A 14,220-nucleotide genomic window follows, 5' to 3' on the forward strand; every position below is an offset into this window, starting at 1 on the left:
GATTATTTCCTATTTATCCTGTATATAGCTTGTTTTGTATATATTTGTTTGCATGTTGACTCCCCTGTTAGATTTTGAGCTCCTTGAGAGCAGGGACTGTCTCTTGCTTTTTTTTTTGTATCTTTAGCACTTAGCACAGTGACTGGCATATAGTACGCTCTTAATAAATGCTTATTGAATGAACTTTACAAGTGTTATCTTGTTTTATTCTCACAACAACACTGTGAGGTAGATGTTACTTTCTCCATTTTACACATGAGGAAACTGAGGCAAACAGTGGTTAAGTAACTTGGCCAGAGTCACATAGCTAATGTGTCTGAAGCAGAATTGGAACCCTATTGCACCACAAAGCTGCTCAAATTACCACGTTACTTCAGTATGTACATTTAACAAAGAATCTTGCATAATATTGCCCATTGTGTGTGTGAGACTGCTTGTTGAAAAAGAGCCTATAAGCTTGCCTTTTTTTAACTGAGCCAAATGCTTATTTGTAAGCAACAAACCATAAGCCATAGAATCTTATATTCTTTGTGCTCTTCAACCAGTTGTGTAACTGTTAAAATATCTGCTGCAAAGAATCACTTGCAAAAGTTTTTTGCAAATTTTTGCAAAAATTGCTTTCTCATGTTCTCATTGATGATACTTGTAACATACATGTAGATCATTTTCGTAAAGATTTTATAAAGATGTGAAAGTATCCATAAGGGTTAATAGTTGTTGATGTCTCCTCAATTGCCTTTTTAGGTTCCAACTTTATATTCTGATGCTTCATTATGTTGTAGAGGGTGCCCTGGGTTCTCAAAGTCTGTGCCAGTAGAACACAAACCCTGGCAGTTTCCACCAGCCAGAAAAGCTTTGATCCCACTGGTAGACTGTGTCTGCTGTCCAAGGCACGGAGAAACTCATCACTATCAGGCAGGCCACTAGGTGATGAAGCTTTTTAATTGTGGCAATCCATGAAACTAAAATATGAAATGGTTCTAAGTCATGTAAGCGTAGCCTACTTTTAACTCTCAGGTGACAGTGGCAGAAAAGGAGGCAATGTGAAAAATCATTCAATTTTTAGACAGGCTACAAATATTAATATTACTGTTGGTACTTTAAAGGTGATGTCATTGTCCAGTGATCAGAAAGTAGTCATATTTCAGGAAGAACTTAATCATAACAATGTTGACATTCTTGCTGTAAATGAAACCAAAAAAACAGAAGAAAGTTACAATTGAGTGGAAGGATGACTCACAGGTGTGCCGAGGGAGGCAAATAAAGGAGTTGGCAGAGATTTTTTTTGTATTTTCTAGCCATTTTGTATTCATAAAAGTATTTGTAAAAAAAATGTAATTCTGGCTCATGCTTCCAAAATCTGTTACAGGAGATGAAGTAAGAAAAAAATTCTACAAAGAACTCACCAGGACCCTCTAAATTAAATCAGCTGATACTTTAATATGGAAGGCAGCATGGCATGAATATTTGAATTGGAGTCAAGAAGACCTCAGTTCAAATATTGCCTCTTAGTATGATCATAGACAAAATACTTAACCTCACTGATTCTCAGTTTTCTTATTTGTAAAATAGATATATTAATGCTTGCAACACTAATCTCATAATATGGTCATGGGGATCAAATCAAATTATCTACTGCATGAACTTTAAAGAACTATGTAAATAAAAGCTATTGTCATTATTATGATTGTGATTATTGGTAATCTTTATACTTCAGTGAAAAAGTTGGCCTAGAGTAGTGGTATCAGATTCAAATAAAAATAAGGGCCACTAATCTGAATCCTTATGCCGCATATTGATTTAGTTTAAAAATATAATGTTATCTTTGTTTATTGTATTTTTATTTGTTTTATAAATATTTCTCAATTACATTTTAATCTGGTTTGGACCCACTCAGGAGTATTGTGGGCTAGGCCACATGCTTGACATCTCCGGCCTAGAGGAAAATAGCCAAAGAGGGGGAAAATATGGCTTAGGAATGATAAAAGAGAGAAAATGCTTTCAATCCACACAGAAGCCTCACTGTTATATGTGGTATACTTCCTTTAATAAGCATCAGGAAGTTCTAGACTTGGTGAGTACCAAATGACACCATAAAAATGAAATGGATTTTATCTTAATATATAGGAAATGATTGACTTTACTACTGTGGGAGTCATTTTCAAATCAGCTCCATCTGTACAATCAGAACATCAACTTGTTAGAGCAAAACCCAACATAGATAACAAATTAAGGCATAAAATTGATATGATTGACAGCTAAAACAACTATTAGTTGACCTGTATTAACAAGCTGTTAATAATAATTGGAAAAAATGATTTAAAAAACAGGCATTAGCACATGTTGCCACCATTTTCTTTTTCTTTTTTTAATTAATTAATTTATTTTTAGTTTTCGGCAATCACTTCCATATGCTTTTCAGTTTTAAATTTTCTCCCCCCTCCTTCCCTACCTTCCTCTCTAAGACGATGTGCAGTCTGATGTAGGCTCTACATATACGTTTCTATTAAACATATTTTCACATTAGTGATGTTGTAAGGAAGAGTTAGAACCAATAGAAGGAACCACAAGAAAGAGGAAAAAAAAACAAAACAGAAGAAAATAATAGCAAATAGTATGCTTCGATCTGCATTCAAACTCCATAGTTCTTTCTCTGGTTGTGGATAGCATTTTCCATCATGAGACTTTTGGAGATGTCTTAGATCCTCGCATTGCTGAGAAGAGCTAAGTCTATCAAAGTCAGTCATCACATAACATGGCTGCTACTGTGTACAATGTTCTCCTGGTTATGCTCACTTCACTAAGCATCAGTCCATACAGGTCTTTCCAGGTTTTTCTGAAGTCCCCTTGCTCATCGTTTCTTACAGCAGAATAGTATTCCATTACATTCATATACCACAACTTGTTCGGCCATTCCCTGCTCATTGATGAGCATCCCTTGAATTTCCAATTCTTTGCCACTACAGAAAGAGCTGCTATAAATATTTTTGTACATGTGGGTCCTCTTTCCATTTTTATGATCTCTTTGGGATACAGCCCTAGAAGTGGTATTGCTGGGTCAAAAGCTATGCACATTTTGATAGCCCTTTGGGCATAGTTCCAAATTGCTCTCCAGAATGGTTGGATCAGTTCACAACTCCACCACCAATGCATTTGTGTTCCAATTTTCCCACATCTTCTCCAACATTTATCATTTTCCTGTTTTGTCGTGTTAGATGTGAGGTGGTACCTCAGAATTGTTTTGATTTGCATTTTTCTAATCAATAGAGATTTAGAGCATTTTTTCATATGACTATAGATAGCTTTAATTTCTTCATCTGAAAAATGCCTGTTCTTATCCTTTGACCATTTATCAGCTGGGGAATGATTTGTATTCTTATAAATTTGATTAAGTTCTTTATATATTTTAGAAATGAGGCCTTTATCAGAGACACTGGTTGTAAAAATTCTTTTCCAGTTTTCTGCTTCCCTCCTAATCTTGGTTGCATTGGCTTTGTTTGTGCAAAAACTTTTCAATTTAATGTAATCAAAATTATCCATTTTGCATTTCATAATGTTCTCTATCTCTTGTTTGATTATCAATTCTTCTGTTCTCTATAAATATGATAGGTAAACTGTTCCTTGATCTCCCACTTTGCTTACAATATCAGTCTTTATATCTAAATCATGGAACCATTTTGACTTTATTTTGGTATAGAGTGTAAGATGTTGGTCTATGCCTAGTTTTTGCCATACTATTTTCCAGTTTTTTCAGCAGTTTTTGTCAAATAGTGAGTTCTTAACCCAGAAGCTGGGGTCTTTGGGTTTATCAAACACTGGATTTCCACAGTCATTGACTACTGTGTCTTGCATACCTAACCTATTCCTCTGATTCACCACTCTATTTCTTAGCCATTACCAAGTAGTTTTGATGATTGTTGCTTTATAATACAATTTAACATCTGGTACAGCTAGGCCACCTTACCTAGTATTTCTTTTCACTAGTTCCAATGATATTCTGGACCTTTTTTTCTTTCAAATGAATATTGTTATTATTTTTTCTAGCTCTGTAAAATAATTTTTGGTAGCTTGATTGGTATGGCACTGAATAAGTAAATTAACTTAGGTTGAATTATCATTTTTATTATATTAGCTCAGCCTACCCATGAGCAACTAATGTTTTTCCAATTATTTAGATCTGACTTTATTTGTGTGAAAAGTGTTTTGTAATTGTGTTCATATAGTTCCTGGGTTTGTTTCAGCAGGTAGACTCCTAGATATTTTATAATGTCTACAGTAACTTTAAATGGAATTTCTCTTTCTCATTGCCACCATTTTCTAAAGAAATTTAATTAATGTAAATTAATCACAACAATGAAGAAATCAAAAGAGCCTGCAAACCACCAAAGCCGGTAAACATATCATTGTTTTACCAAGAAGTGAGATATAGCAACCCCAATTTACAATAAAATTTTTTTTATAAAATGTTACTGAAGAAAATGGTGGAAGATTGAGTAGTACTGCTTCATAAAACAACATGAAGCTATGGAGGGGAAAACAGGTTTGAAGAAAAGCTTAATGAGAAATCAAGGCAGATCATCGAAGAAGCATTTAAAGTGAAACTAGAAGAAGGACAAGAAATATATGAAAATGGAAAAGATATGTCAAGATTGTCAAAATGAATGACTTTGTCCATTGACAGTGGAGCCACCACATTTGGACTCTTAAATCACAGACCTTCATGTGTCATTGCAATTGAAATTATACCCCCAAAAATAAACAAAGAAGGTGAAGGGAGGAGCAGCAGGGATGACCAAGTCTACAAAAGGTATGTAGTGGAGGGGATGTAATTTTGAAGTGTTGAAAGATTAAATCTTAAGATATTTGAAAGGAGAATACTAAATGATGGTAAGAAATTACAAAAATCTTATTACTTTTGAAAAAGGCCATTCTAAAAATATCAGTTACTGTCAGTTCATGTACCTGCTTATTTTCACATCTCTACAAAACTTTTATGAGAATAATTACACATATAAGGAGTCCATTCATTTTTTTAAAATATATTTCATTTTCCCCCAATTACATGTTAAAACAATTTTTAACATTTTTAAAAAAAAGTTTTGAGTTCCAAGTTTTATCCCTCCCTCCCTCTCCTCCTTTCCTTCTCCCTTCCTTCAGACAGTAAGCAATCAGATATAGGTTATACATATGCAATTATATAAAACATTTCTGTATTAGTCATTATGTATAAGAAGACAAAAAAAGAAAAAGAATGAAAGAGTGAAAAATAGCATGCATCAGTCTATATTCAAAAAAAATCAGTTCTTTCTCTGGAGGCAGATATTATACTTCATCATTAGTTTTTTGGGATTGTCTTGGATCATTGCATTGCTGAGAATAGTTAAGTCATTCACAGTTCTTTGTTTGATATTGCTGTTACTGTGTACAGTATTCTCCTGGTTCTGTTCATTTCACTTTGCATCAGTTCATGGAAGTCTTTCCAGGTTTTTCTGAAATCATCCTACTTGTCTTTTCTTAAAATACTACAATATTCCATTACAATCATATACCACAACTTGTTTAACCATTACCCAATTGATGGGCATCCCCTGTATTTCCAGTTCTTACCACCACAAAAAAAGAGTTGCTATAAATATTTTTGTACAAATAAGTCCTTTTCCTTTTTTTTAATGTCTTTGGGATATAGACCAAGCAGTGGAATTGCTGGATCAAAGAGTATGCACAGTTTTATAGCACTTTGAGCATAGTTCCAAATTGCTCTCCAGAATGGTTGGATAAGTTCACAGCAAAGAGGCCATTCTTTTTTGTTTGTTTGTTTTTTGTTTTTTAATATATTTATTTGTTTTTAGTTTTCAGTATTCACTTCCACAACTTTTTGAGTTTTAAATTTTTTTCCCTCTCCTCTCCCTCCCCCCTCCCTAAGACGGTATGGAATCTGATATAGGCTCTACATATACATTCATATTAAACATTTTTTTCGCTTTAGTCATGTTGTAATGAAGAATTAGGACCAATGGGAGGAACCATGAGAAAGAAGAAACAAAACAAAAGAGAAGGAAAAAAAGAGAGAGAGAACATCTGCATGCAGGCTCCATAGTTCTTTCTCTGGATGTGGATAGCATTTTCCATTATGAGTCTTTTGGAGTTGTCTTAGATCCTTGCATTGCTGAAGAGCCAAGTCTATGAAAGTTAGTCATTGCACAGTGTGGCTGTTAATGTGTACAGTGTTCTCCTGGTTCTGCTCACTTCACTCAGCATCAATTCATGTAAGTCTTTCCTGGTTTTTCTGCAATCTGTCTGCTCATCGTTTGTTATGGCACAATAATTTTCTGTTCCATTCATCTACCACAACTTGTTCAGCCATTCCTCCATTGATGGGCATTCCCTCAATTTCCATTCTTTGCCACCACAGAAAGAGTTGCTATAAATATTTTTGTACATGTGGGTCCTTTTCCCATTTTTATGATCTTTTTGGGATACAGCCCTAGAAGTTCCCTGGCACATTTTTCATCCTGTTTTTCCCTCAATGTGCCTTATTGGTTTAGCTAGTCTCCCCTGTAAGTGGCAGTTGGTTAGCAGTTGGTGGGGATGTGTGGGTCTCTTCTCTAGAGGGCTTGCTTCTCAGGATAATGACTGCAGGGCTTGAACTGAAAACAAAATAAGACTGGAAAGGTGAGAGCATTGTTATGCAAAGTCCTAAATGCCAAGTTGAGGATTTTGGATTTTGTACTAGTGGCAGTAGGTTGCCACTGAAGATTTTTGAGTAGGGGAGCAGTGTGGTTAGATTTCCATTTTAGGAATATCTATTTGGGAACTTTGTGGAAGATAGAGTGAAAAATGGAGAAACTGAAAGCAGAGAGGTCAATTAGGTTTATAGTCCCCACAGTGGGGACCATAGCTCATGTAGGGGTAGGGGAGGAGAGAACAGCATGACTTCAAAAGGGCTGTGGTATGACCCTCATAGAGTATGTGATCAGAGGGTCAGAAGATGGTTCACATCCCACTCTCCCATAATAACCAGTCATGAGGTTGTCTCCTATACGACTGTTACATACCCTTTAGCCACTATAATCCCAACATTTTCCTGCTCCACCATGAGCAGCTATCTGAGTTACACTGGGTATTAGCCCTGTAGTATGCTTATGCTCAAACCCCAGCCTAGGCATCTACAGCAGCTACATGGATATCATTGAAAAATTTTTCACTCCTAATATAATCAGCCCTATCCCCAAAATCACACTATCTGTTCTACATTATAGGGTGGTAACTGGTAAGAAGCCTGCCACTCACTTTTTTATTTTGAGTCGGACAGAGCAAATTGGGTAGGATGAACAAGTATGTATAGTTTACAGTCTGTATCATAGATTTCATTAAATCATTTTTTCTCCAGACCCATACTTCTTCCAAACTTTCCTATTTCTATCGAACACATCACCATTTTTAAAGTTACCCAAGTTCATTATCCTATTATCATACTCAATTCCTCACTTTCATTTACCCTACCTTCAAGCAGTTGTCAAATATTGTCATTTTTACACCTACATCTTTTTCGTTTGTTCCCTTCATTCTACTCACACAACCATGATTGCAGTTCAGACTCTCATTCTCTGTTCTATTGAAATGATTTCTTAATTGGTTTCCCTGCCTCAAGTCTCTCCCTACTTTAATTAATTTTTTACATACCTACAAAAATGATTTTTTTTTCTTTTTGGTGAGAGACAGTTGGGGTTAAGTGACTTGCCCAGGGTCACACAGCTAGTAAGTGTCAAATGTCTGAGGTCAAATTTGAACTCAGGTCCTCCTGACTTCAAGGTCTGAGCTCTATCCACTGCACCACCTAACTGCCCCAATGATTTTCTTAAAGGGCAGGTCTGACTATGTCATTCTTCTGCTCAGTAAAATTCCAATGGCTCTCTGTTGACTCCAGGGTCAAATATGAAATTCCCTGTTTGGCCTTTAAAGCCCTTGATAACCTGGCTACATTTCCAACTTTATTAGTCTCCTTCTGTAGTTCTGTAGTCCAGCCAGACTGGCCTGCTTGTTCTTCCTCACACATACAAAAACACAACTAAAATATTGAGATATGGGGCAGCTAGGTGGCACAGTGGATAGAACACCGGCCCTAGAGTCAGGAGAATATGAGTCGAAATCCGGCCTCAGACACATAACACTCACTAGCTGTGTGACTCTGGGCAAGTCACTTAACCCCAAATGCCTCACCAAAAAAAAAAAAAAAAAACCCAAAAACAAACAAACAAAAAAAATAAGATATTGAGATATGAATAAGAAATTTAGGCAGAATTAATTATTAATTAATTATTAAGCAGAATTGTATAAGGAAAGAGGAATGGATTTATATTGAAAACTTACTGAGTTGAAATCAGATAATAAAAATATCTTTAAAACTGAAATCTACACATTTCAATAGCAACATTGATCAAATTAACTGACAAATTAACTAACAAACAATTATTATTTACAAATCTATTCTGTCCCCCAGGATATACATGGAAATTTTTTGAAAGTAATGAAACATTTTATGATATTGCTTTTATGAGCAAAAATGTTTTTATAATGTAAGTAAATAAAATGAGAATATTTTAAAATGCTGTTTATTTCATCTTTAATCCTTTTAATGTCCAGTTTATACAGTTTATAATATATATAATATGACAATAGAACATGTATATAATTTACTAGTAAATATATCTTTGTTGGATATGCTAAGTTTTTTTATTGATAAGGGTGTTTGATCAAAAAAATTTGGAGACCATTAAATTATGCTATTTGTTCAGCCAAGAATTCAATAGTTCATATATAAACTAGAGTAGGTCTTATATGAGTGGAGAGAAGGAGATGCTGAAAGGAGAATTGATAGGATTAAGCCACGTATATAAGGATGTTGAGGGTAAAGGAGAGGACAAAAATCAGGGAAGACTTCAAGGTGGTGAAACTTATAATTGGAGAGATATTGGTATGCTCAATAGAAATAGAAAATTTTGTTTTGTGGTGGCAAAGAATTGGAAATTCAGGGGATGCCCATCAATTGGGGAATGGCTGAACAAGTTGTGGTATATGAATGTAATGGAATACTATTGTGCTGTAAGAAATGATGAGCAGGCAGACTTCAGAAAAACCTGGAAAGACTTGTATGGACTGATGCCAAGTGAAGTGAGCAGAACCAGAAGAACATTGTACGTAATAACAGCCACATTGAGCAATGACTAACTTTGATAGACTTAGCTCTTCTCAGCAATGCAAGGATCTAAAACATCTCCAAAAGTCTCGTGATGGAAAGAAAGAACTGTAGAGCTTGAATGCACATTGAAGCATACTATTTGCTGTTTTTTAATTCTGTTTTGTTTCTTCTTTCTGGTGGTTCCTCCTATTGGTTCTAATTCTTCCTTCAACATGACTAATGTGAAAATATGTTTAATAGGAATATGTATGTATAACCTATATCAGATTGTGTGCCATCTTGGGGAGGGATGTTGGGAGGGAGAGGGAGAAAAATTTAAAACAAAAAGCTTGTGGAAGTGATTATTGATAAATTCAAATAAATTAATAAAAAAATAGAGAATTTTGGAGGAGTTAAAGTTTTTTTGGGGAATATAATAAATTCCATTTTGAACATTGAAATTAAGGTGGCCACTCTAACTGAATCATTTTAGAAGTTATTTTTGAAGGCAGGAGCCATGTCATTTTTCATTTTTGTGTCCTTGGCACAGGGCCTCCATGTAATAGATGCTGATTGGTGATTATTGATTAATTGATGGTTGAAAGTATGAATACCTTTCTCAGTGAGAATTCAAAGGGACAACCTTATGATTTCATGGTTGTTACAGAATCAAGTCAAAGTCAGCTGTAGAGCCCACAATGGAGGAAGAATATGGCTCCTGAAAGGGAATAGCTTTTGGTGGAGGAGGAAGGAATTTCTTTTGCCTCCCCACTACCTCCATCAGTCATATCAACTAGCACCAGAACTGCTTAGCCAGAAGGAGACACCCCATCCAGCAGCTGGATTGTCAGTTACAGCAAGATTAAGATACATTTGAAGGTACAGAAACACATGCATCATGTGCTCAGATACAGAGATGCAGTCATTCAAGGAATATGACTTCTGGCAGCCGAGAAGAGATCTGGCTATGCACTTTCAAGAGACACTGTGCCTTGTGTAGAAGACTGTGGGATCCCAGGTGAACAATCCACCCGGTAGAGATTCCACACCTTGGGGGAACTCTTTGAGGACTCCATGGGAAAGAAGGGGCTTGGCAGTAACAAAGTTGTGAATTTCTTTGGCCAAATGTGTTCTCTATGTATGTGCATCATGACATCATACTCTTAAATTTGTGCCCCTCTTCCCATGGAAACTATGTGAATTTGTGGCAGAGTGTGTTTCCGTTTTATGGGGAAATGTTTTGTAGTTATTGTACCACTTTAATAAATGCCTTTCTCTGAGAAAATATGTCTACTGGATGATTATTAATAGGAAGCACACTAATGGTCTTTACAAACTATAGTTTTATAAGTAGCTAATCAAAGGATACCCTGGAACCTGGGAGTAGCAGCCACTTCTGCAAACCCAACCTATAAGCGTGGGTGCAGGTTAGGGGAGTATCCCTGAAGAAATATTACATTAGTATTTGAAAGGACCTCATTTGCCATTTAGACCAACACAAACACGAAAAATAATCTGCTTTACAACATACCCAAAAAGTGATTACCCAGCCATTGCTTGACAACCTCCAATGAAGTCCCAAGGCAGCCCATTTAATTTTCAGATAGCTCTGTTAGAAAGTTTTTCTTCCATCAAGCCTAAATTTGTCTCTTGGCAGCTTATACCCTTAACTCCTAGTTCTGCCCTCTGGGTCTAAATAGAGCAAGTCTAATCCCTCTTCCACATGACAACCTTTCAAATGCTTGAAGACAGCTATCATGTCCCCCTGGAGTCTTTTCCAGGCTAAATATCCATATTTCCTTGAACTAGTCTTCACATAGTGGGCCATTTCATGTCATAAATCAGAATAATGATCTCATTTTATATAGATCTATTAGTATTCCCAAAGTTATTCACTACAATCCAGATTTATTCTTGGATTGAAGCATATAGATCCTCTTTAACACTAGGGAATCTTCTTTTTTGGCCAAGAGCAAAATTTGATTCTTTTGTTTTTAAAATTCATAGTTTTTTCCTTTTGTTAACATTGTGGTTTACTTTCAAGTAGACAAGTCCTATCTTGAGAAGAAACATTAATGGATTAAAATCTTCCTTGTCCCCAAGTTTTCCATCTCCAAATGGTATTAACCATACTTCCCATCTAGATTCAAATATTCTCTAGAAACTAGAGTGAATGTTCATAATTTTGTTTTGCATTTCATTACATTTTCTACTTAACACATTTCATTTTCAGGTTCATTTCACCATCATTCCTCTTGTTAAACAAAGCAAGAAAGATGATCGTTTTGTTTCCTGTATCTCTAGCCATTTATCTTATCAAGGTTTATAAAATGACTCAACCACCAGAGATTTTTAGCCTGTTTGCTGAATAAAGCCCGTTCTCTCCATCATATACTGAGCCATGTGTCTTCCCTTTGCTACACAGTAGACAAATATATGACTGTTCTAATTAAAATCTGGTAGAAGAAAATGATTGCAAGAAGTAATGTATTAACCATATAATGTTTTGGAATGGTAGTGGGTGGCTGTCATAATTTCTGCTTCTACAGTATATGAAAATGGAAAATAAAATAGGGGGTTTTTTGTTGGGAAAGAAGATTTCATGTTATCTGTGTTTGCAGGCTTTCTGGCTCGTATGCTGGAGGAATCCTTGCTGCGGGGGTGTTTTCATTTTCTCGCCTAACATGGCAGTGGTCCATTGCAGCAGAGGTTTTTAGCCTAAACAATTTGTTTGTGGGACTGCTTATGGCTCTTGCTGCACATTTTGAGAAGGCAACAACTGCAGAAGACAGATCAAAGGTAACCTATTTTGATCAAAGTAAAATTATTTTTTGTTTTAATTTTTGAATAAATGCTGTATTTTTAAAAGAAATTCAGTTTAAATACTGAACTTATATGTTCCACTTACTGTCACAGCAATCTAGATAATATTGGCTGAATAAGTATTTTTAGATATGTTACTGTACACTGCTACTCTGCCCCTCATAAACCCTTTTCAAATTAAAAGGTCAGTTTGCTATATAGTGAGCTCTTTCTTTGCGTGCATGTAATGGAAAAAATAATTTTGCTTTCATTAAATATCTAATAGCTTTAAACTAATTTTAGATGCCATCATTATATCCCACACTCTACTTACACTGTTCTGTGTTATAAAAGTGGTTCTTAAAAAGTATGCCACAAATTTTGCTAAGTGTGTCCTGAATGGGGTAAATTTACTCATTCATATATTTATGTATTTATTCATTTATTTGTTTGTTTAGTGGGGGCCATAGATCAGCACCTTTTCTGAAGCTTGTAGTCTTAAGAGATGTGCCTGGGGAATTTGAGAGATTTAACTTTATACCTATATGACCTTAACCTCTCTGGGCCTCAGTTACTTTATCTGTAAAGCAAGGGGTTTAGCCTAAATCGTATCCAAAATCTTTTTTAACTTTAAATTCTGCATCAGTATGAGGTATTAGTAGTATTAATTCACATGTCCACAGTGCTTTTTAGTGTTGTAGTTTCTTCTATCAAAGAATATTTTCCCATGAAGTGGAAAAAAAAGTTTAAGAACCAAGGTTGTAAATCATTATGACCTTAGTTACAAGTTAACTGACTTTTAGCATGATTGCAAAAAAAAATATCGTTTATCCTGCAAAACAAAAACAAAATGAAATGAAATGAAAACAAAAACAAATGAAATAGTGTTGCAGTTTTCAAATGTAAGATCCCAGAGATAAGAACAGTGAATTTTAGTGCAGCTTTTGTCAAATAAAACCATTTCTTGAGCATCTTTGGCAAACAGGAAGGTTTCTATGTGCTGTAAGCACATAGAACTATGAGTACCCATAACCTCAAAGGGAAGACAGACACAATTGTGAGTTTGATAGGCATTCTGGAAGTGTAGCTAAAGAACAGTATAAATGTTTTAGGCTATTTGTAGTTCATGTAATAATGTTAAATAAATTTAATGCCACTCAGGTGCCTATATGTTACATTGGAATAAGTGATTCATTTAAAATGAGGAATACAATTCACTATTACTGTTGGTAAATTTATTTCTGAAACTTCTCTGTCCTTCCGTAAGTTCATTTCTGTTGAACCTGTTCTTCGTCTTTATTACTTCTGCTCCCTCTGTTCTTCCATATTCTAGTTTCCTCTTCTACCTCCCATTCTGACTTCATTTGTCTATCTATTGTAGATCCTATGGTCAGCCATTTCATTGATGCACTGATCACAACCCTGGAATCCTTTGCTCACTTGATGTCTCCTAGTGTTTCAGATTTGTTAATTCCCAATCCTGGGTAATCTTCCTTACCCATTTATTTTTTGGACCTATGCTTCAAAGTTGGCAAACATGACTGGTAAAAGTCACAAAACCACTTTAATGGAGTCTGCCACAAATTAATGGTATCTGACCTCAGCTGGATGCTCTTTATATATGCTAACTGGAACTAATTGGGCTAGCTTCTTATTGAATTCTAGCTTATTCTATTCTTTGTAGTTGTTCCAAGCATCCTTCTCAAATCCCCAAACACACTACTACCCAGTCATTTTCAGTAGATAATTTACTAACCAAAATAGGGGCTCAAGATCCCTTAGCTTCTCTCCTTCTTCTCTAAAAGTATTTTTTTTGTGTGTTACTCTTATTTTCCTTTAGTTCTGTCTCTGAAGTATCCATTTTTCTTGCCAAGGCTAACCCCATATTTTTTTTTCTTTTTGGTGAGGCAGTTGAGGTTAAGTGACTTGCCCAGGGTCACACAGCTGGTAAGTGTCAAGTGTCTGAGGCCATATTTGAACTTAGGTCCTCCTGACTTCAAAGCCAGAGCTCTATCCACTGCGCCATCTAGCTGCCCCCATACTCTTTAAAAAAAAAAAAATTAAATTACTTTTTTTTGTTACCTTTTAAGTTTGGAACTGTCTCCCTCCCTCCCTAGCCCATACTAGAGAAGGCCACCATTTGACATAGGTAGGTAGGTAGGTAGATAGATAAATAGATAGATAGATAGATAGATAGATAGATAGATAGATAGATAGATAGATAGATAGATAGATAGATA

The 14,220-nt window shown here is 35.4% G+C and overlaps 1 protein-coding gene across 3 annotated transcripts in view; it reads left to right on the plus strand.

Annotated features, from left to right (window-relative positions):
- The window catches only part of TMEM260 (transmembrane protein 260), an 87,797-nt gene that overhangs the window by 36,996 nt on the left and 36,581 nt on the right, over positions 1–14,220 (plus strand). For all 3 annotated transcript variants that reach the window (XM_027842837.1, XM_027842839.1, XM_027842838.1), the window contains exon 4: positions 11,800–11,977. In XM_027842837.1, the coding sequence (XP_027698638.1) occupies positions 11,800–11,977 (178 nt within the window). The remainder of the gene's footprint in view (positions 1–11,799; positions 11,978–14,220) is intronic.

This window comes from Vombatus ursinus, unplaced genomic scaffold (assembly GCF_900497805.2).
Source record: "Vombatus ursinus unplaced genomic scaffold, bare-nosed wombat genome assembly UNPS02014893.1, whole genome shotgun sequence".
NCBI lineage: Eukaryota > Metazoa > Chordata > Mammalia > Diprotodontia > Vombatidae > Vombatus > Vombatus ursinus.